This window comes from Urtica dioica, chromosome 7, assembly GCF_054948205.1.
Source record: "Urtica dioica subsp. dioica isolate 48M chromosome 7, U.dioica_male_clone48M_v1_H2, whole genome shotgun sequence".
NCBI lineage: Eukaryota > Viridiplantae > Streptophyta > Magnoliopsida > Rosales > Urticaceae > Urtica > Urtica dioica.
The window spans coordinates 23,013,250-23,037,579 of record NC_142762.1 but is presented as its reverse complement, the minus strand read 5'-3'; the positions used below and the strand labels follow the sequence as shown (position 1 = coordinate 23,037,579).

Here is a 24,330-nt window from a genome sequence, read left to right as displayed (position 1 = left end):
TCATACTTCTCTCTCTCTCAGCCAATCCATCAACTTCGAAACTGGAAATTGTCTGACTTTTACATTTAATGCATTCAATGCTTCCGCGTTGTTGTTCGTCATGATACCGTACCTCTTTCTCCTGAACATGCATCGTGCCCACCTTTGATACCCGACATCATTAGCTAAGTACCGTCGTATTTCGGGATTTTCAGTGTCCAACATGACCATGAAACTTTCAAATTCCCGCTGAGTGTATGCCTTCGAGGCACCGTAAAATTTCCACTTCGCCTCCTTCGTAATCCCCTTGAAAGTAGTCTTCAAATTACCGTGAAGATGGTACATGCAAAAACCATGATCACAGTTCGGAAATACCGTCTTGATGCCATTGATTATGCCAGCGTGCCTATCAGATACAAATACTTGCTCTTCCCGTTCCCCAATTGCATCTTTCAATTTGGCGAAGAAGTAAATCCAAGTTTCGTTAGACTCTGAAGGACCAATACAGTAGGCTAGTGGAAAAATTTGTTTGTTTCCGTCCATCCCACACGCCGTATACAACGTTCCTTTGTAATAGTTCTTCAAATGAGTACCATCGACGATAATCACGGGTCTTACATACTTCCACCCCGTTCTCCATGGGCCGAGTGACATGAAAAAACTAATAAATACGCCGCCCTCACCAGTGACGAGGTCAAATAAAGAACCTGGATTCTTAGTCTCGATCATGTACCTTAGCTTAGGTAAGAATGCGTACGACTCCATGGAATTGCCGTAGAGGGACTTTAGAGCCTGCTCTCTGGAACGCCAAGCTTTTTTGTAAGACATAGACACCCCGTAATCCATTTGCATGTAGTTCATTATCTCTTTCGGTTTGCACATACCCACGCTTGGATCAATACACTTATGCTTCACAACCTCTCCTATTAAAGTACTCGTTGCTTGCGGGTGACGTCCTTGTCTTACGTTCAGGGCACAACTGTGGTCGTTGTCGAACCTAAAACATGAAAATTACAACAAACTTAGTTTCAACATTAATGTCAACAATTGACATCAGATGTCAACAATTGACACCAGATGTCAACAATTGACACCAGATGTCAAAAAACAGAGATCTAATTACAGTATTTCAATTTCATACATGATTCAACAAAGAGAGTTTACCTTCTAATTTGGAAAATGGGCGTGTTAGCCTTTCTCACGGCCCGGACAGCCCAATTACAATGCTCTCCCAGACAAACAACATGCAATGTGTTTTTGTCCGAGTTCTTTGTCTTATACGTGAAGTTGTTGTTTATAGCGAACAACATCAAGTGTTTCTGTAAAGTCTTTTTATCCTTGTACAATGCATGTCGCTCAATAAATACGGGGGAATGACCATCTAAAATAATAGCCTCATCCATGTTTGAGTCTCTCCTAGTAGATGAACTTGGGACGCTATGTGAATTCGGCGTAGACGGTGATGAAGGACGGGAGTTTTGTGGTGGAGGAGGGGATCGTGGTGACGGAGGGGAGTTTTGTGGTGGAGGAGGGGATCGTGGTGACGGAGGGGAGTTGCGTGGTGGAGGAGGGGAGTTTTGTGGTGGAGGAGGGGATCGTGGTGACGGAGGGGAGTTGCGTGGTGGAGGAGGGGATCGGGAATTTATAGGTGGAGGCGAGTTTCGTGGTGGAGGGCATTGTCGTTGTCGTTGTTGTTGTCGTTGTGTCTCATAGTCTGACAACCTTAAGTCATCCAATCCGAACGTACCACGAATTACCGAATCAGGAGTTGGAACCGAACCACACCCCTCCTCGGGTATGGATGGCATGTCAGAAACTCTTGTAGGCGGGTTTCCAACGCAACCACTATCACGGCTGTTGCCAGTGGATCCAACCCCTGGAGAATCGAGCCCGGGTGGAATTTCATTTATTTCCAATATCAATTGTAATTTCTCCGTGTCATCTTCTTTCCTCTTCCTCAAATATAAATAACCTTCTAACGTAGCGTCGTTGGTTATCTCAACAGGTTTCAAGGCACCAGCCATGGCGTATGCAACACCAATGGTATGAGTGGATGGTGATTTGCCCAAATTCGCGTAAATGATTTGCATCAAACTAGCGAAGTTAACTTCATACGGCACCATGATTCCGAAAGATCCATTCTCATGATAACAACCAGGTTCAACCCAAGTTCCACTGTGCTTGAATAATAAATAAATAGCCGTCATCACTACGTACAAAAATCATAGGCAGAGTTGAGTTATTAATTATTTGTTGACTTCAGATGTCAACAGTTGACGTCCACTGTTGACATCTGAAGTCAACAATTGATAAACTCACTGGTGAACATACCCAGACCAAACAGGACATTTGAATCTCTTTAAACTATCAAAATGACATAGAACTTGAACTTTTTGAACCACAAAATTTATGAAAAATGAAGAAATGCGAGACAAACCTTGTGGGCAAGCTGGTCTTGGACTATGAACTCGTGGGCGTTTGGGTCTCGTAGGCGCGGGCTGGTCTTGGACTACGAACTTGTGGGCGTTTGGGTCTCGTGGGCGTTTGAGTCTCGTATGCGTTTGGGTCTCGTAGGCGTTTGGCTCTGCGTGACCGTGGGTGTAGCGACGCCGAGGGTTTTAGAGACCGACGGAGAGAGAGAGAGAGAGAGAGAGAGAGAGAGAGAGAGAGAGAGAGAGAGAGAGAGAGTCAGGGATTTGGGATGAGATATGAGCGGGATATGAGCGAAAATGAGGAGTGAGATGAGATATGAGGGAGAGTTGGTGTGGGTTGTAAGAAAAATTTAAGTGGAGGGTAAAAGGGTAGTTGTACATTTGAGTTAGTGGCATTTTTGGCCAAATTATGGTTTTGGTGGGAAATTGGAAAAAGTTATTCATTTGGTAGTAGTTGTGGCAATTTCTCTTTTTCCTTTCATAATTTCTTCAAGAATAAGTCATGTTACAGAGCTTGTCTCTAGTTCTATATTCTTAATTTATTTATTTATTTTAATTGCCAAGCTAATATATTCTTTCCTTTAGTAGCCATCCGAAGTACAAACCATATATATCTTTTTACCTCAATGCTATTTCCTTTCTAATGAAAACATTCTTTCCCTGTTTATCAATCAAAATCTATAATGGAGTATATATTTTCAACATTTTCTTGTAGAGAAAAAGCATATGAACAAGATGGCCTATTTACCCTTAATCTCCACGGGAATCTCTAATTCTCTTTGGTGCAGCAAGAGCTCCAAAAACATATCTCCTAACCAATTATGGAATAATAAAACTCATCACTCACTCATAAGCAATCTTGACATACATAATAATCACCGTTGCCATCCAAAGCATAGGCCTAAATTTCACGAAATATTGTCACGTGGGCGCGGATGGAGAGCTCGTGGCATCGATGATGGTTCGTGTGGAATCCCGCCTTATGTGCCTCCACCGCCACCTTCTGCATCGGACGTCGCTCGAAAATTTTATGAAGCTATCAACACGAGGGATGACGAGAGGCTGAACGAGCTTCTCTCTGATAATTGTCATTACGAAGACCTCATCTTTTACATTCCATTTCAAGGCAAAGAGGTGATTAAATACAAAATGCTATCAACATGAATAACCCCTTACATATCTTCTAAGAAGTGTTGTGATTAATGATTTTTGTATGTGTGTGTGTAAAAATATAGGGAGTGAAATGTTTTCTCCACAACATGATGGATGCCATGGGGCCAAATGTTCACATTATAATTGACAATATATCTGAAGGCGAAGATTTAACTGCTACTACGTTCTGCCATCTTCGTGAGTAAACTGTCTATACACACACATAAAACATTTATATATATATATATATATATATATATATATATATATATATATATATGCTACTTTGACATCCAATTATATTAAATACAGAAAATGACCAAAGAAGTCCATCACTAGTTGGTTTGGATTAAGTTTATGCTATGACACTTTTCTTAGTTTTATTGCCCACACCTGGTTGAGATAGTTTGTGCATGTATTTCTTTTGAGTTACTATTTTTTTTTAATTATTTTTTAATTTTTTATACATATTATTCATTGCAGAATGGAATAAACATCCGATACCCTTTACTAATGCTTCAAGACAGTTTAAATGTGAAGAGATTGGTGGACAACTCGTGATAAGGTAATGAAGTATTGCTATGACATAGTAGTAATTATTAAAGCACTATTTTCGTTCAAATTTAAAGAGATAAAAATGAATCATATTTGCTATTATATTCATATGTTAAATAATCAAGAATCGGTTATCTAACATTTTCGTTGGTCTGTTCTTCATTTATTAAGATGCTAAATTTGACTGGTGAGAAATCTTGAACTAGCTTCGATTCTAAAAAATTTGCGTGTTTAGACTTTACGCCAAAATATAGCCCTCCCAACTTGCAAATATAGATTAATTATTACTGTTATGTAGTATTTTAATTATGTTTAATATGCAGCAAAATAATAAGCGTGGAAGAACTTCCAATAAAACCTGGTCACATAGTGCTGGTATGGTATCCAATTATGTCGTTCTTGTTAATTTATATGTTAATATCATTTTTTAGAAATTTAATCACATAGACATTAACAATATCTTGAAAAAGTACAAAATTGCAAACAATTAGTTTATAGAATATGAATTAAACTTATGTTATAAAACTATTATTCTTAGAATTAAAAAAAAAAAAAAAAGTTAGCTAGCCTTCCATTTTTCTCAATTTTGTCACAAGAATTTAGAGTTGACAAGCAACTAGTTATGCAAACCCTTTTCTAACCATAACGGGTTGCGGTCATATGTTTATGGTTTTTTGGTCTCTAATGACGGGAGGAATCCTTTTCGTGAAACTTCGCACCAATCATTCCCTAGGGGACACGTGAGCCTTTACTCTTCTACTACGGTTGACTTTTGTTGGTTTGATCGCGTTGTCGGGTAATGGTTTGGCTTGTGCTCTTGGCACTTCTCTTCGTAGCTCTGCGGTGACACTATATTCTTTTCCTCTTCCATACGGAATATTTGGATTTTTTTTATTGGATGAAGATGTGGACTCGGTTCCTTAACTTGGAAAGTGTGGGTGGCTCTGCCATCCACCTGTCTCGCTCGTCGTGATAGGGGTCCATTGATATAGTTTTCTGAGCTAGCGATCTACAGATGAGACATTTTAACAATTTAGATGTTGATAGAGGTTACTTAGATTGAGAGAGTTGGTAAATGAGAAATAGAGACATTGAGATAGGTAGAGAATGAGAATGGGAGACTTACCTTTCTGGCGGCAAACGGCGATGGAGATCGTCGACGGATAGCGAGAATGGCGACAAAGAGAGAATAGATCTGAGAAAATGACGACTTACCACGGGAGGGCAAAGGAATGGGCGGCGACAGCAAGCGACGAATTGCTTTCAGAGAACGAGAGAGAGAAAAGAAAAAAATAAATCGATAGAGAGTACGGGTCTGTATATTTGACGCGTCAAAGTGGTTTTGAATGAAAAAATGGGGGAACCTAAAAAAGAATGAAAAAATGGGGTAAATTTATCCGCTAAAAAATTTCACAAAAATTAGATTTGCGTCTAAAACTTAAAAATTAGACACGACTTTTGGCGTATGATTCATGTCGTGTCTAAAAGTACGTATTGTTGCAAATTTGCGGTTTTCTCAAGAAACTGGACCTTTCCCTTACTGCTTCATGAATTATAGGGGGATGAATTCAGGTTTCATTGGCATAGGAATGGCCTTCTAGTCTTCTTGATCTTGGAGGTCGCCTATGGATCCTCTCAATGAGAGCGTTTTTTAGCCTATGCCGGGGATTCCTCGGAGTAAGCTAATGGTGCATAATTGAAGGCATCGTGTCTGGCCTGTTGACCTCGGTGTCCCTAGCTAGATCCTATTTCCTTGTCGAGGGGTAAGGATTTGCTTAAGGATGCATAAGACCTTCGGGAGTAGAAGATGGTGGAGAGCATACGGTAGTTTCTTGATGGTGTATGTGAGGGCGGTGAATACCATTGTCATGTGTCTACGGCAAGAGGTATTGCTGAGTGGCCCTTCTCCCACTCTTTTGCTTTGTGTCTCGTTTTAGATGGCTTATCGTGGATCTTTGTTTGATTACAAGGGGCTATCAATTTTAATTGATTGTCCCATTTGAATTTGGTAGGCTAGTATTCTCCCCACGGGAATGTAACAAAGCCGCATCTTAATCCAAAATGAACATATTATTTGACGATGTTCTTTCTCTTCATCCCGCTTGGGAAATGGAGTTTCCATGGTAGGCATAGCCTTTTTTTATCGCTCTTTGGAAAATGGCTTGAGTCGAATCTTGTGGAACATTTCCTCCAAATGGTTTAGGCTTCTCACGCAAGCTAGCGCCTCTACGCTGATGAGGTTTTTCGTGTGGGCTTAGTTCACCTCAAGTACTAAAAGTGATGTCCTTATAGAAGGAGTCACGCGGGCTGCATCACGGCACAAGATATGCAATTCTGTGGTTCCGGTTTCCATGTTGGGTGAAATGCGTATAAAGGTCTTTCATGGGGAGTCACATGGCATGGTTGATTGGATTGGTGGTGTTTCAGTTGGTGACGTGCATTATAAGAGCAACCAAATATCTACCTTCTTATAATGTGAGACGTTGTATCTCTTATTACTTCTTTGACGCCATTTTTATGAGCTTCCCGCTTGCATCGCATTATGTACAAGGCAGTTCAAAGCACCTCTTACGCGAAAGCGCCATACAGGCTAAAGTGCTTCCCGGGACGTCGACATTGTGGTGGTCGAGGAGGTCGAGCCCAATCCGATCAAGGTGCCATGCGGGCCATTGGTATCGCACGGTCCAGAGTGTACTAGTGCCGTGTGACTCAGGTGTTGTGCATTTATGAACGCTGTTGGGCAATAATCACATGTACTTGGCCGAGGTGCAAGGTGGCTAGGGTTCTGCGTAGACCATTGCTTGGGGATATCGGCATTAGAGAGTAGGGACTCGACATACGGCATGTGTTGTACACTTAAGGTTTCGACAATGCGCATTGGGTAACTCAGTGAGGGTTACGAGCACTATCGGGGTCATGTTACCGTACAGTCACAATTTCCCTAATTATAGTGGCATAAAATTTTTTGAGCGTGCCATAAAATTTGACATTAAATCATGCCTTGAGACCGTGGGTGGTGTGGAGCTCCTCATCAATGGGCAGAGAGCAACTGTGTTTTTAGATGTTGAGCGCAGCTAACTAAGAGTGTCAGCGCTGTAATGGGTGTTGTTGATGTGATGCTCCCCTTAAATATAGTTTTTTCTAATGTTGGATACCGAATCTGCCAAGAAGAAAGGCATGAGGTTTAGGAGCGAAGACAATTTTCCCGAGGTGCGTCGCTACCCTTTTGGGATGGCGAGTGTGTCAACTGAATCATTATTACATCTTTGAGCTATGAATTCTTCTCTCTCTAGTGTCAAAATGTTGCTGCGCAAAATTAACAAAACAATTTGAAGAAAAAGATATGGATAAGTACTGGCTTACAACTTTTTTTATTAATTTTTATAGTGCTCGGGGCCTTCACTGAGTATATCTATTACTATTTGAACACAAGAATTCTAGGTTAGTAGTTTAAACCAATCTATCAGAGATCCAACGTTTTTTAAGAGAAAGAACCAGGTTCCTATTAGAGGAGGATGGTCTTACTATTTATAGAACTAGGTTGACCTCGTCCCGAAATACGGAGCAAGAGGCACGGAAAAAACCATGGATGAGCCCAAGTGCTGGCACGGAAATTAGCCTTGTTTGAGCACCCAACGCACGTTTCGCGCGCAACATGCGTCTTGACCGAGCTCCCATCATACCTCACGGCTGGGTCGAGCGCATAGCTTACCTGGCACTAGCACACCCCTTTTTCACTCGGGTTGTAGACTCGGCCCACCACCCATGCCTTATGAGAGTGCCGCGTTTTCCATGCGGAAAGGCCAAGGGCCCTCCTTGCTTGCGAGCGACGCTTGCCCGGTGCGTATTTTGGCCATAAGGTCTGGAAGGGATGCTGGTGTGCAGACCTGAGCCTTCTTTTGAACTTGCCCTCTAATGCAAGGAGCGTTTTTAGGTGTCATGATTTAGACAAAAAAAAAAAAAAAAAAAAAAAAACTATTCATAACAATTATGATTTTGATCTAAGTAATTAAAGTGGCTAATTATGTGGTTCACCCTTAAACTTTGAATATGGAATAAAAAAAAAACCATATAACCAGTGCACAGTAAATGAAGAAACAAATGTTTTTCTGGTGAAATATTTGTCAAACATTGTGCTTTGTTTTTTTAATTTATTTTTTTATTTTTTATTTTTATTTTTTTTTTAATATGTAGAAGTTGTTGAAGGCTGCTACAACCTTTTTCGATTCCCGTCCAATATTTGCCGAAGGTGCGTCTCCATATAGACCTATATATATAACTCATACAAACTCACAAATTTTAAACACAAAGAAAATCAGTGGACTGAAGTGGGTCCAATTAATTTATTTAATCCGGGAGAAAAATTCTAAAATAAAGTGGACTGTGGATCGATTATATTTTTGAGAAATTCTATATAACACCAAGTGAAGCTTCATTCGTTCATAATTAGTTGCTTTACTTGGGAACAATATTTGTATCATGTGGGTTCAGTTCACTCATTTAATTTATTATAAGATTTCATTACAATTTATCCTATCTAATGTTCTTTCACTCATATTCTCATCCGATTTTTTCCAGGATTGCTACGAGTATATCATGACGATTCTCGATGACCATATAATATGTATTCCGAGACAGACTCGCAAAATTAGTAGTAATTTGATTTCTTATATATTGACTTTTGAACCTCTATACGAAACATTTCTTACTAACAGAAATGTTAGATGTAGCTACTGAAATTATATGATTCTATGAGATATATATACTCTTTAGAAAAGTATGCTCTTAAAATATTAAATAAAATTTGGGAAAATAACAAATATATATCCGTGTTTTAGTGAATATCGAGTTTACCTTTTAATTTTCAAAAATGTTGAGTCATATATTCTGTTTAACTAAAATGACGAAATTATACCCTATAATAAATAACAGTGTCACAAATCTCCATTTCATTGATATTATATAAGAATAACATAATCAAATCCAAACCAGTACACTAACTTCAAAATTCTCAATTTTGAAATGAAAATAACCTTAAATTGAAATTAAATAATAAAATTCATATCTCCGAAAAGATGACTTCATTCCCTGTTCGAATTGTAACTCTGAATCCTGGATTCTCTATTAGAATCTATGATTTTGATGACTATCAACTATCGATTTTTACCCCTTTGGCTCTTTCTGTGTTCTTCATGATTAAGAGACTGTTGTTTATTTCTTAATTTTGCAAATAAATTACATATATGGCGCGAATGAATAAAGATAATTGGTATTTACATTTAAATATTAATGTCAACGTAAATCAAAATTCAATAAAAAGAATATTCGTGGAACTGTTGTTTATTTCAAAGTATTATTTCGCCATCTTAGTTAAACATAGAGTATAAACTCCACATTTTTTAAAATCAAAAGTTAAACTCGACATTTCATTTAAACACAAGTTATATATGTATTATTTTCATACAATTTTGGGGGGAATAAGTTGTCAATTCGAAAACGAATTCAAATAAATAAATATTTTTGAAAACTAAAAATAAAGGACAAAATAGTAAACATATTTAATTGACGAAAGAAATTGATAGGTGCATTAATCACGCGTAAAACTCCTATTGTCCGAACCGAAACCGATGAATTCTTGAGTATTTTATTAATAGTTTTTAGCAAGGTTCGAAATGCCGTTTTCGACGCCATTTCGAGCCTGCTGATTTACGGAAAATCGACACGCCGACGGAAAACCGAACGAAAAAAATGTGGAAAAGGGTAATTGATATGCCGCTTTCCATGGAAAACCGACATGTCGGAGGAAAATCGAAAGGAAATAATGTTACCTAATATGTTAAATACATATATATGTATCTTTCTATTTTTACACGTGTAAAATATATGGTATTTATGGTGTATAGTTTATATGTAATATATATTTATTTCATAATATATAAATTTGTGTTGATTTTTTCTCTTTTAAAACAAATTTGTTAACTTGTAAAATATATTATATTCAAGCTACAACAATAGTATTTATATATTTGTAAACCTATAGATTATTATCTAGATTCTTAAATGATAAACTAAAGTTAATTATATGCACACACAAAAAATATCATGACTTATTGAGGTCCTTTGTTTAGTCTGTATGTTTTTAGTTGTTGTTTTAAGCAGAGTTACCATTGAGTATTAGTCTTCAACTCCGGTCAACTCTTTTATTTCTTTTTCTTTATGTGTATGTTGATGTAGACATTTTTACTATTTACTTATGAATGTTGTTGGTTAGTTGTATTTTTCCTTTAACCAATTGAATTTCTTCTTCTGAATGAACGGCTAGGTCAAGGGGGGTTCATTTTTTTTTTTAAATATTTAAATTTCTCTCAATTTTTCAAGTTTCAATTAAAGAATCGCATCTTCTTCTTCATCATTTTTCCTTGTTTCGGTTTCTTCATTTTAAAACATGACTTGACTAATGTGTCTCCATTTTTGCTAGCCAACTACGGTACAGTTTTAGTCTGTGTTTTGAGTCGCCGGAAAGCTCTGAACTCGCCGGAAAAAATTGAGGTTTGCCGGAAGTCTAAAAAAAATATGAAAAAATATCATGTAGATCGTCGCAAGCTAAACAACATTAATGAACAAAATTATATTAAAATAAATAAAAAAACTCACTAAAATCGAATTATTTAAATATGGGTAAAAAGTTTGAAAATGCAATACTCACCTGGACGAATCCACAGCTCCCGAAAATCGCCCAGCTCTGCCCTTGTCTTCGAAAACCCATGAAACTCGACGAAAGAATGAGGATTTTATGCTTTAAATGAAACGATTTTGGTCGACCATTTTTCAGCCGAATGGCGTGTCGTTTCGCCGATTTTCGAGCGACATTCAACGTCGAAACGACAACAGATGTCTTCGTCGACCGTTTTAGCTCGGCAGCGACTTCGCCGACGAAAGTCGCCGATTTTCGCCGGCATTTAAAACCATGGTTTTTAGTATATTTTTTATTAGTTTCAGGTTCAAAGGAGTAAAGAGTGTCTACGGTCAATTTCATGGAAAAAAAGACGTGATTTGGAGACAAAACGGTCGAAATGGAGTAAAAAAGCAATAGTAAAAAAATTACGATACTGCGCGTCACGCGTCGACCACCGCGCGCCGCGTGATTCTTTGCGCGCGCCGCACAGACTGGAAAATCAAACCGAGAAAACCTACATAGTCTTATGCGCGGAGCGCACATAAGCTGAAGAGTGGTCCGCACGCCGCACGTCGACCACCGCGCGCCGTGCACCTCCGAATTACTGGGATAGGAAATTGACGTTTTTTTTTAAGATCTGGACCATTAGATTTAATTGGAAGGCTCAGATGATTCCGAAAAAGACACCATTCAGAGTTAAAAACACATTCGTAACCTAAATAATACATTCTTCATTCTTTTAGTTTTTGTTTTTGGCTTTTGGGAGAGTGTTTGGGAGAGATAGAGAAAAAGAGGAGAGCCGTTCTTCATCAATTCGCGTCAATTACAATTTTCTTCTTCTCATTTACTCTTGAACTCCCGCATTTTAATTTACAATTGAGTTTTTAATTATTGTTTCTTCTTCTTCCTATTCTCTTTATCCCTTTTTGTTTTCTCGCTACGCCATGAACTAATTCCATTAAAGACTATGGCGTAGCGGGTTTAGGATTCGGTTATGGATATGATTTAATATATTGAAGTTCAATTTTCATTCTCTATATACTTTGCTTAATTCAAATCCGTTTTAATGCTTGATCGAGATTAGCTACCTTGTTCATGATTTTATACTTCAACTTGATGCTTGAGAAAGATTAGGTTGTTAGTGTTTTAGTTTGAATTACTATGATGCATTCCTAGCCTAGAGATAGCTAGGTTGTCATAGAATCGTGTGAATACTCTTAATATTAATGCATGTTTTTGTTAGAGATTGAGATCGAGAGAAGATTTTCCTAATTTTGACATAGGTTGTTAGATGCGCGAGAGAGATTTAGCAATATTATTTTGTGAGGATGATTACCAAAGAGTAATGAGTTGATTATTGACTGTCGAGAAATTCGAGTATCCAAACCGTTGAATAAACACGTGAAGCCTTGGTCCTAGCCTCTCTTTCTACTTACACCCGTTATTTTAGTGTTTTGTTTATTGTTTTAGAACTTGTCAACAATTTGTGACATCTTTCCATCTCCTCTTTAAGTTCAATTCGTGCTAGTTGATTTGCAGGGGACTTTTGTATTAGTAGTTAATTTTCTAGGTTTTTTTTGTTTTATTTTAGGATAATTGGTAGAAATTGATGTTTTGTTTGCTTTGGTTGACTCGATAAATATTTTCCTATGATATGGATAGTCTTAAGCCGTAGATATGGGTAAAAATATGTGAATTACCGAGTGAAAAAGAATCTTGTTGAGTCTTGTTTTATCACTTAAGCCCGAATAATGTTTGTCTCGATACTTAGACGACCTTGAGTAGTAGTCTAACCAAGTTCTGAAAAGTGACCACCAAACACACTAAGAACCTCTTCGGATCCCTAGTTGAAGCGAAATTGAGCGCACATTGATCTAGTAAGAATGATATAGGTATTAGGAATAACCCATCGAGTAAAAAAGCCAACCCGAGAATATGATCAATTAGAACCCTCTCACAAAAAACCGAACGATTTACCTTTCTCGATACTTAGTCAGAAAAAGCCGAGCCAATAAGTTCGAAATCCCACAAAGAACCCTATTAACTTTAGCAACTCTTGAGTGACGTAATTGAGTGAATTCTTTCAACTTTGTGATATGAACGTCAACCAGTCTCCATGTACTTGTTAGATTTTTAGACACCACGCCGGTGATTTATCCGTATGTATCTCGTATCTATCATGAAAAAAAGATAATAATAATAATAATAATAATAATAATAATAATAATAATAATAATAATAATAATAATAATAATAATAATAATAATAATAATAATGCTTAATTGAGGTGTTTGTAGTCATGGCGTAGTGGTCTATGTATATTTCGAGAGATTGGTTGTAGTTAAGTCGAAGTTTGGGGGATATGGGAAAGATAGACCAAAGAAATAAGATGTCTCAAATGCGTATTCAAGGCCAAGAGCATTGGAAAACGAGTGAGTGAAGGAATGAGATGGTGTAGTTTTGGTGATGATGGAGTCGCTAAGATTGATGTCAAAGCAACTAAAAATTATTTTCCATACCCGATCCTAAGCCTAAACATTACAAGCCTTTAAGACATATTGACGAGCTAGGAATGATGTGTGTGCATTAGTGGAGATCAAGGGTGAAGAGAAGGCTTATGGTGTGTCGAATCGAATAAATTATCATTCAAAGGAAAAGATTTTTGTGGTCGCATATTAGGAATTGGAAAGGCTACGATACTTGGGAATCGAAAGCTAATCGAGACAAAAATAACATTGCAAACGGCTCGAGCTAACACGAACTTGTTACACTTGGTAGTTGACTTGGAGTTTAAAACCACAGATTTCTGTGTCGATGTATGTCTAGAGGGTTGAAGTTGAGGCAAATATGAGTCGATCATTGTATTCAAGGCATTGAAATTTACCAATTTAGTTTAGATATTCTTTTGTGTGATTTTATGTTTTACTTCGTTTTTGTTACTTGAGGGCAAGTAACGGTTTAAGTTTGGCGGGATTTGATAGGTGCGTTAATCACGCGTAAAAATCCTATTCTCCGAACCGAAAACCGATGAGTTCTCGAATATTTTAATAGTTTTTAGTTAGTTGTAGGTTCAAAGGAGTAATAGAGTGTCTACGATCAATTTCATGGAAAAAGAGATGTGATTTGGAGACAAAACGGTCGAAATGGAGTAAAAAAGCAATAGTAAAAAAAATCACGACTACGCGTGCCACACGTCGACTACCGCGTGCCGCGAGAGGACAAACTTCGAGACCGCGCACACAGGAAAATCAAACTGAAAAAAACTTACAGAGTCTTATGCACGGAGCGCGCATAAGGTGAAGAGTGGTCCGCGCGCCGCGCGCCTCCGAATTGCTAGAATAGGAAATTGACGTTTTTTTGAAGATCTGGACCATTTGATTTAATTGGAAGGCTCAGATGATTCCGAAAATGACACCATTCAGAGTTAAAAACACCTTCGTAACCTAAATAATACATTCTTCATTCTTTTAGTTTTTGTTTTTGGCTTTTGGGAGAGTGTTTGGGAGAGATAGAGAAAAAGAGGAGAGCCGTTCTTCATCAATTCGCGTCAATTACAATTTTCTTCTTCTCATTTACTCTTGAACTCCCGTATTTTAATTTACAATTGAGTTTTTAATTATTGTTTCTTCTTCTTCCTATTCTCTTTATCCCTTTTTGTTTTCTCGCTACGCCATGAACTAATTCCATTAAATACTATGGCGTAGCGGATTTAGGATTCGGTTATGGATATGATTTAATATATTGAAGTTCAATTTTCATTCTCTATATACTTTGCTTAATTCAAATCCGTTTTAATGCTTGATCGAGATTAGATACCTTGTTCATGATTTTATACTTCAACTTGATGCTTGAGAAAGATTAGGTTGTTAGTGTTTTAGTTTGAATTACTATGCTGCATTCCTAGGCTAGAGATAGCTAGGTTGTCATAGAATCGTGTGAATACTCTTAATATTAATGCATGTTTTTGTTAGGGATTGAGATCGAGAGAAGATTTTCCTAATTTTGACATAGGTTGTTAGATGTGCGAGAGAGATTTAGCAATATTATTTTGTGAGCATGATTAGCAAAGAGTAATGAGTTGATTATTGACTGTGCGTGAAATTCGAGTATCCAAACCGTTGAATAAACACGTGAAGCCTTGGTCCTAGCCTCTCTTTCTACTTACACCCGTTATTTTAGTGTTTTGTTTATTGTTTTAGATCGTGTCAACAATTTGTGACATCTTTCCATCTCCTCTTTAAGTTCAATTCGTGCTAGTTGATTTGTTTGGTAATTAAGCTTTTTCCTCGTGGGATCGACACTCGTACTTAATTCACTATATTACTTGAGCGACATGTGCACTTGCGCGCGTACAAATCGCAACAGAAATCAAGACTAAAATCAGAACGGATAAAACTGAAAAAAGAAATAAGGTTGAGATTGTTAATACTACTCTGTGCTTGATGGTATTTTTGAAGCTATTTATCATTTACACATGTAGTAGAATAGAGATGAGCGAATAAAAGCTGGTCGTAAATGCTAAATATTTGGTCATAATGGTGCAAATTCCAGGATAGTTTCCATGCATGTATTATTTTCCGCTACGACGGTCCCACGTCTTCAGGAATGCTAGCCCTAACCCTAGCGCGCCATCATTCTCCCGGGGGTCGGAAAAATTCGTCTCTGAATTTTCGCCAATGTCATCATCAGAATTGTCTCCCTTGTAGAGGTGAAGGTGTTTGACATTAAAATCGTCGGATGTTCGAATGTTATTCGAAATCTTCAAACGGTAGGCATTGGGGTAGATTTTCTCGATAATCTCCACGGGACCGATCGTCTTCGGTTTAAGCTTGTTGTGCTCGTGTGCGGGAATGCGTTCCTTGGTGAGCACGGCTCATACAAAGTCACCGACATCAAACTCCACCGGACAGTGCTTGGCATCGGCAGAACACTTATAAGATCCGGTGGCGGCTTGTAGGCTTGTGACCATTTGACGATGGACGACTTGGAGCTATTCGAAAAAATCCACGGCATCACCATGGAGCAACGGTGCGAGGTCCAACGGGCAGCACGGTATGACTTCGTAAACGACTCGGAATGGGCTAAAGCCAGTGCTTCGGTTGACGGCATGATTATGGGAAAACTCCGCTTGACAAAGTTTCAAATCCGAAGTCTGGATGGCTTCACCAACAAGACAGTGCAAAAGATCACTGAGCGAGCGATTCACGACTTCGGTTTGTCCGTCAATTTGTGGATGGTACGGGCTACTGTAATCAAGCCGGTGTTTGCTAAACGCCAAAGCCTCCTCATAAGATGGCTCAAGAACCGGGTATCACGGTCCGATACGATTGACAATGGAAGGCCATGAAGACAATATACCTCGAAAAAAAATAACTTGGTAACGTGGACAGCTAGAGGTCTTTTTGCATGGAATTGTTGGAATTGATCTAGGGTTTAAGAAAAAGATTAAACGCTTCGGGAAGCGGCGGAATTTTAAAAAATTTCTTTTCAAGTAAAAACAGTTTTTACTAACCTAGACAAAGAGCAAGTACATGTAATTAAAACCTATTATGAGTATAGAAGTTTACTAACCTTTCTTGAAGCTTGAACTTTGTAGAAGCTTTTGGAAAGTTTGCAACGCTCGTCTCCTCGCAGCACGTCTCTCTTTCTTTCCTCGGCACCTCGAGCAACCACGATAGTTTCTATCACTAAATCACTCGAAATAAAAGGAATCAGTGAGTGGGCACTTTTAAACACTACGACTTAAGAACGAGTCTTGAAGTCGCAGAGCTAAACTCTAGGTCAAATGAGGACCTAGGTGCCAAAACAAAATCGAAAATAAACTAGAGAGAGAGAGAGGAGTTCGGCCAAAGTTCTAGAGAGTGAGTCTCTCAAATCTCTTAAACTTGGATGAATGAAATGTGAGGAATGAGGCTCCTATTTATAGGAGGAGGATTACCTTCAAAAGGTAGTTTCCTCTTTTCCTATTGCCTTGCACGTCCAACATGCCTCATGAAGGCTTAGGATTTGTTTCCTCATTTGATTTCCTCTTAGTTGGCCGAAAATGCACTTTCCTTCTTAAGGAAATTTGTTTCCCCTTTTCCTTTTGGCAAGTATCTTCATACATCAATGCACAAAATAAACTCTCTTTCCCACTATGGCATGAACGAAATTCAGCCTTATTTTCCTTGGGTTGGACGAAATTTGAGCTTCTAGAAGGAGCTTCTAGATGTTTCTTCATTTGTTCATGACAACATAAGAAAAGCCCATTAAGAATTTTCAAGTAAAATTCTATGAAATGAAATTAATCCTCAAGGCCCAATTACACTAATATGGCTGAGTAATATTTATTTCATTTGTCATCATATGACAATGTCAAAAAAAATTTATTGACATTTTTTTCGTCCTATGTCCAAAAAGACAAAAATACCCTTTTGACAATTTTCGTAAAACTGTCTCGTTCTTGTTTTGACTTAGCTTTCAGTTTAACTATTCCTACTCGATGTGATTCGTGACAGTGACCTCATGGACCCAAATGAACAAAGCTTGAGCTAAACACTTGGACTCAAAAGTTCACAAACCTTTTCCAAGTTTAGCTTAATGCCAACTGACTCCACTAAAGAGTTGACACTGAAAATCTCTCGGTTCAAATGAATTTATTTTCTACTCAAGAATTCACCTAATTATAATGAGCGGATCCACTGAATATTCTCTATGTTTACCCTTCATGAATGTCATCAGCTAGTCGGGATTTACTAAATTACCATTTTACCCTTCTAGCTGTTATTTCCTCAACTCCTTTGTCGCTTGTGAATAAGTTAGAAACAATGTATTGACGAGGAGCTAACAAGTCACATTGTTTCATCCAAAAGAGTCAGGACTCAATTTGGACACTGGCCAGTTCATTTATTCACACTCCAAGGAACAAAGCATGAGGTGACATACATTGCATTTCAGCAATCTTGTACATGAATTCCATATCTATGAGAACTTCACAAAGTTACTCATGACATTCTCACAACTTAGTACTTCACCAATAGGCCTTGTTCGGAATCACATAGTGAGTCCGAACTTTGACTTTCTCAAATGAAAATACTAAGGTGTGAAATGACATGTCTCATTTCAGGATTAAGGTAAGCATGATGCAATTCATACATAGTGACTTCGAGACATAAGAGGTTAAATGGTTTGTTCTTATATTGTCTCTAGAAGTGCACTGGTCAATTCAGTATCTTCGGAAGATACCTAGAAGAACTATAGAGTCCCCAACTCTCAATGCCTCATAACCAGACATCATAGATTCTTCTAACAATCATACTGAGGTCAATAGTCCTTTGACCCTTAGATTGCGAATATATCGTTTTAAGCAAACTACGAAGAGTTTGTTCATGCAAATCTACATTTGTCTCTTCGTAAGTTGTTAAGTTTGTTTATGGACTAAAAGACTAAGGTTTTATCATAAAGCTTCAAACAAAGAAAGAATGAATGAACGTTTCAACTTTATTAATGAATAGATAGGCAATTACAAGTAAGAGTCTTCGTAAGACTATATGACATCAAATGTACATAAATAGACACTACTACTCTTCTTGTGGGCACCATTGACAACAAACTCCCACTTGACTCAAAGAAGATGTGAGTAGTCCTACATGCCTAATCCTTCTCGAAGTTGGTCGAAGACCATGTTCGCTAGGGCCTTGGTAAATAGATCTGCCAGAGATCTACTTCACCTCCACGTCTCCGCGCTGCGCGATCTCTCGAATCAAATGGTATTTCCTCTCAATATGCTTAGAGCGCTTATGGCTTCGAGGTTCCTTTGAGTTAGCGACAGCCCCACTATTATCACAATAAAGGGTCATGGGCTCGTCGACGTTTGGAACAACTTCCAAATACTTAAGGAATTTTCTAAGCCATACAGCCTCTTTGGATGCTTCACTAGCAGCCACATATTCTGCTTCCATTGTGGAGTTAGCAATGCAAGATTGCTTAATACTCCTCTACACAACAGCTCCTCCATTAAGGATGAACACAGATCCCGAAGTGGATTTCCTGGAATCCTTATCCGCTTGAAAATCGGAGTCGGTATATCCCGTCATAGTCAGGTCAGTACCTGAGTATGTAAGCATCAAGTTCCTAGTTCTTCGAAGATACTTAAGAACATGCTTAACAGCAATCCAGTGCTCGGGTCCAGGGTTGGATTGGAAACGACTAACTACGCCAACGGCGAAACAGATGTCAGGTCTAGTGCAAAGCATGGCATACATGAGGCTTCCTACGGCAGAGGCGTAAGGAATCTTCCTCATGTCTTCAATCTCTTGTGCAGTCTTGGGAGACTGGTCCTTAGAGAGTGAAACTCCATGCCTAAAGGGTGTTTGACCCCTCTTGCAGTCTTGCATCGAGAAGCGATCCATCACCTTATCAATATAAGATGCTTGAGAGAGCGACAGGGTCCGGTTTTTCCTATCTCGAAAGATTTGGATTCCCAGAATGTATGCGGCTTCTCCTAGATCCTTCATATCGAATTGCTTTGCCAGCCAGACCTTAACCTCAGATAACTTACCCACGTCATTACCAATGAGTAGTATATCATCGACATATAGTACCAAAAACATAACTTTGCCTTCGTGTATTAACTTGTAAACACAAGGCTCATCTATTGACTGTTCAAAGCCAAAGCTCTTTACAGTTTCATCGAATCTAATATTCCATGACCTAGATGCTTGCTTTAGTCCATAAATGGATTTAAGCAACTCACAAACCTTGGTCTCTTGACCTTTATCCACGAAACCGTCTGGTTGAGCCATGTAAATGCGCTCGTCAAGATTGCCATTCAGAAAGGCTGTCTTGACATCCATTTGCCAGATCTCATAGTCGAGAGCTGCAGCTATGGATAGGAGTATGCGGATGGATTTAAGCATCGCGACTGGCGAGAAGGTTTCTTCATAGTCAATCCCTTCTTGTTGGGTATAACCCTTCGCCACAAGTCGTGCTTTGAACGTCTCAACGTTCCCATCAGGACCCCTTTTCTTCTTGTATATCCACTTACACCCTACGGGTTTAATCCCTTCAGGAAGGTCTACAAGTTTCCAGACATTGTTGACATACATCGAGTGCATTTCAACTTTCATGGCGTCAAGCCAAAGGTTTGATTCAGAACAAGCCATCGCTTAGCTATAGGAAATAGGGTCATCCATGTCGGAGACGGCTACAAGAGAGTCTCCATAAGACATGTACCTGTCAGGCTTTTGAGTAGCCCTCCCACTACGTCGAAGTACTACTTGACGAGATTCTGATGAGTTAGGTTGTGTTTCAGTTGGGGTAAGAACAGTTCTTACAGATGAGGTAGAAGCTTCCTCACCCAACTTTTCTTCAAGCACAATTTTGCTTCTAGGTTTCGCATCCTTCATGAAGTCCTCCTCAAGGAAACGAGCATTCGTGCTAACGAAAGTCTTATCGTCCTCGGGACTATAGAAAATGAAACCTTTGGTTTCCTTTGGATATCCCACAAACAGGCACAATTCTGACCTACTAGCCAACTTGCTAGTCTTTTGCCTTAGCACATGTGCAGGGCAACCCCAAATTCGGATGTGGCCCAAACTTACTTTACGGCCAGTCCATCTTTCATAAGGAGTACCAGGAACCGTTTTAGACGGAACTTGGTTCAAAATGTAAGCGGCTGTTTCGAGGGCATATCCCCAAAAGGAAAGCGGGAGTGATGAGTAACTCATCATCGATCTAACCATCTCCATAAGAGTTCGGTTTCTTCTCTCTGACACTCCGTTTTGTTGAGGTGTGCCAGGTGCGGTAAGCTGAGAAGCGATACCTTCTTCTTTAAGAAAGTCATCGAACTCTCCAGACATATACTCACCACCTCGATCAGATCGAAGGGTTTTGATCACTTTGCCAGTTTGCTTTTCCACTAAAGCCCTAAAGACCTTAAATACGTTAAAGGTCTCAGATTTGTGTTTGAGCAAATAGACAAACCCATATCGTGAGTAATCATCAGTGAAGGTAACGAAGTATTCGTATCCTCCACGTGCCTGTTGGCTGAGCGGACCACATACATCAGAATGTATTAGTTCCAGCAACTCAGTGGCTCTTCGACCTTTATCAGAGAAAGGTCGCTTAGTCATTTTTCCTTCTATGCAAGATTCACAAGTAGGTAGTGAACCTATTGCAGAGTCTTGGAGTGGACCGTCCCTCACAAGTCTCTTAATCCTATCTAGACTGATATGACCAAGTCTCAAGTGCCAGAGGTATGTTGATTTTGTTAGATCGGAGGATTCAGAAAGTTTGATCCTCTTTGGCTCCCTAATTAGATCATTATCTATTTCGGTGTCTAAAAGAGAAGGTTGAGTGGGATAGATGTAGAAAAGAGCATTCTTCATACATGCATCAGTGACAAAAGAATTATCAGGAAACGAACTACGAATTCCATTCTTAATAAACTTTAAACAACAATCTTGCTCTAGAAGACGAGCAACGGATATTAAGTTCTTCCCAAAGGTAGGAACAAAATAAACATTATTCAAGTTTAAAGTGCGGTCTTCTAAAGACAGCGTCACGGATCCCACAGCCTTCGTAGACACCAGGCTCCCATCACCCCATTTGAAACAGAACTCGCCTTCATCTAAGCTTTTGGTTTTCTTGAAACCATTCATGGAACAACAAATATGGTTAGTAGCAGCGGAGTCAAGAATCCACGTTGATACATTATCAGCTACTAAGCATGCTTCAGTAACTAGTACAATACTATGTTCCTTTGCTTTGAGATAGGCAGGACAGTTCTTTTTTTCGGCTTTGTAAGGTCTGTTCTTAGTTCCAGAGGCGGAGGCTTTTGCTCAGTAGCATGTGCCTCTCCTTGATTCCTCTTTCTCTTAGTGAGACCTACAGCAGTGTGAAGTCCCTTCATAAGCTTGGTAACAGTGTACTCTAGCTTGTTTATGAAGTAGTTCATCTTGGAGGTATCAAGAGATGCGGGGAGAGTTTCTAAGATCATATCTACGATATTCTTCCCATCAATCTCAGATCCTAGGATTTCCATTTTATTCAGAAAACTAATGATCAGTATCATGAAGTCTCCAACAGGAGTCCTAGCCCGCATATGACAGTTCATAAACTGTCGGACTGCTTGTAGCCTTATTTGACGCCTTTGCCCTCCAAACATCTCAAGGAGATTGTAGAGCATGTCAGCGGCAGTCTCGAAGTCACGATGTTGCTCTTTCAGCATATTGTTCATAGATGCCAAGATATAGCACCTCACAATCTCATCGGATCGAAGCCAGGCCGCTAAGGCGTCATTGTCCTCTTGAGTTGAATCATCATTCGTCAGAGGAGGACATGGGGTGGTGAGTACCCATTTGTGCTTGTTAACGGTAGGTATTATGTCGAGGTTACGTTTCGAGTCTATGTAGTTTTCGTTTTCGAGTTTGTTTGAGGAAAGAATGAAAGAGAGAGAGTTGGGAGACATATTGCCTATATAAGTTGAAACAAGTTTATGATTAGTCTTTGGTTTAGGATTTAAGTTTGTTTAAGACTTTATAAAACCCAAAGGTGTTATGAACGAAATGACACTTTACTCCTTCGAGGGAAGGCCGCAACGAGTCTCCTTTCATAAGTAAATGACTCATCATTAATGCATAGCCAAGATGTCAATACATCAATTTTGACTAGCCACCTTGTAAATTGGTTTGATCACTCACATCCTTTCGCAGGGCCTCGAGGGAGGATTACTAGGGGTTGAGCCTAAGTGTGCAACCAACCACTTAGTCCAAAAGATCAACTTTGAAAAACAATCCCCAAAGGGGAGGCCTTGCCATCATCGTCTCACTCTCGGACGTAGCTCATTGAGCAATGATCAGAGCAAAGCGCCCTTGAGTACTCTCATTTAAGAGAGGGCCACGAGGGTGACTCTTAGTCCGGCGACACTTGCACTTTTCATTAGTGTTGGGGATCGTGGGTTACAAACAACAAGTATAACCCTCCCACTTAGTTTTTGGAGTTGGTTCATCGACTCTTTTAACTTCGGAAACAAATTTCCTAGTTAGAGAGCGACAGAGCGGACAACTAGAAGAGAATCCTAGATCGACATGTTCAGAGCAGTATTAGTGCATAAAGGCACAAGGTACATACTCGATCTTTTCCTATTTTCTATTTCGGGAAAGTGCGTGAGGGAAGTGTGAACTTCAACTCACTCGAACACTTGAAAGTTTGAGATTACACATCTTTTTATTTTTCGGCTTGTCTACAAGGAGACCTCCCACTCAAATTTTCAAGAGCATATAGATTTTGAACATATGTGATATAGATATAGTTTTGAAAACATTTTGAAAACTTATTTGATATGGGTGACGAAATATTTTTCAAGTTTGAAAGTGAAAACGGTTTTTCAAAATTCAAACTAGTTTTGTAAAAACTCAATTTCAATTAATCTTTCAAATATCAAAACTTTTAATCTTTACACATCATGTTTATAATCATATGAAAAACATTTTTGCTCAAGAAAATTTTCTTATTAGAGTTCTATAACTCATGGTAGTGGGGTTTGAAAATCCGGATTTCTAAAAAACTGGAGTTTCAGACAGCCGCGCACCTCGGAGTAAAATCGTCATATCTGGCGGCTCCGATGTCCTTTTCAGCCGAAACCGGTGGCATTGGACAGAGGACAGACAGAGCTTTAATTTGATTCAAGAATCATTAAATTTAGATTTCTGAACAGAGAGTTATGCCACTTTTAATGCGGGTTTACTCTAGCTCGAAGAAAAAGAAATAAATTAAAGCTTGGTCCTTTTTAGGTGCGAAAAAGAATCGAGTGTAACGGAACGTTTTATGAAGGTTGTTAAAGCTTTTATATGTGTTTTATTAGCAAGGTAATAACAAGGCATAGAAGAAATAACAACAAGCATAAAACGATTCAAGTAAAAATAAGAAACTAGCAAGATAACAAAACTAGTCACAAAATTTTACTCGAAATTTCTCAAACCTTTAAAACACGTTTTTCAATATAAAAAATTAAAAACTTTTAGAACTGATTCTAATGTGTTTTAAAAACATCCCAAAATCATAGAAAAACAACATGGTTTTTAATTTAAAGGCATGAGCAATAAATTAAAAAAAACTAAGATTACAATTCTAACTTGTCACAAAATTAGTAAACTTTCGAAAACGATTTTCAAGCTCATAATTTTAAAAACATGTACATGCATCTCTTTGACCATAGCTCTGATACCATTTGTTGGAATTGATCTAGGGTTTAAGAAAAAGATTAAACGCTTCGGGAAGCGGCGGAATTTTAAAAAATTTCTTTTCAAGTAAAAACAGTTTTTACTAACCTAGATAAAGAGCAAGTACATGTAATTAAAACCTATTATGAGTATAGAAGTTTACTAACCTTTCTTGAAGCTTGAACTTTGTAGAAGCTTTTGGAAAGTTTGCAACGCTCGTCTCCTCGCAGCACGTCTCTCTTTCTTTCCTCGGCACCTCGAGCAACCACGATAGTTTCTATCACTAAATCACTCGAAATAAAAGGAATCAGTGAGTGGGCACTTTTAAACACTA

The 24,330-nt window shown here is 38.6% G+C and overlaps 2 protein-coding genes across 3 annotated transcripts; one reads left to right on the top strand and one right to left on the bottom strand.

The window, feature by feature from the left end:
* LOC149390453 (uncharacterized) lies at positions 1 to 1,490 on the bottom strand. Its single transcript, XM_089619775.1, has 2 exons — positions 1,144 to 1,490; positions 1 to 976 (listed from the first exon to the last, which is right to left on the bottom strand). Exons 1-2 carry the CDS (start codon positions 1,380 to 1,382, stop codon positions 1 to 3), a joined length of 1,215 nt encoding a protein of 404 aa, XP_089475901.1. The 5' UTR covers positions 1,383 to 1,490.
* A 1,593-nt stretch (positions 1,491 to 3,083) lies between these two features.
* Positions 3,084 to 8,872, top strand: LOC149390452 (uncharacterized). 2 transcript variants are annotated; one of them, XM_089621077.1, is made up of 6 exons: positions 3,084 to 3,545; positions 3,647 to 3,761; positions 4,047 to 4,128; positions 4,442 to 4,493; positions 8,313 to 8,367; positions 8,697 to 8,863. In XM_089621077.1, the coding sequence occupies exons 1-6, from the start codon at positions 3,138 to 3,140 to the stop codon at positions 8,729 to 8,731; spliced, it is 747 nt and encodes a 248-aa protein (XP_089477203.1). In that variant the 5' UTR covers positions 3,084 to 3,137; the 3' UTR covers positions 8,732 to 8,863. The 2 variants fall into 2 exon arrangements, with proteins under 2 accessions (XP_089477203.1, XP_089477204.1); XM_089621078.1 differs by lacking the exon at positions 4,442 to 4,493 and having other exon boundaries at positions 8,697 to 8,872.
* The last annotated feature ends 15,458 nt before the right edge of the window (positions 8,873 to 24,330 follow it).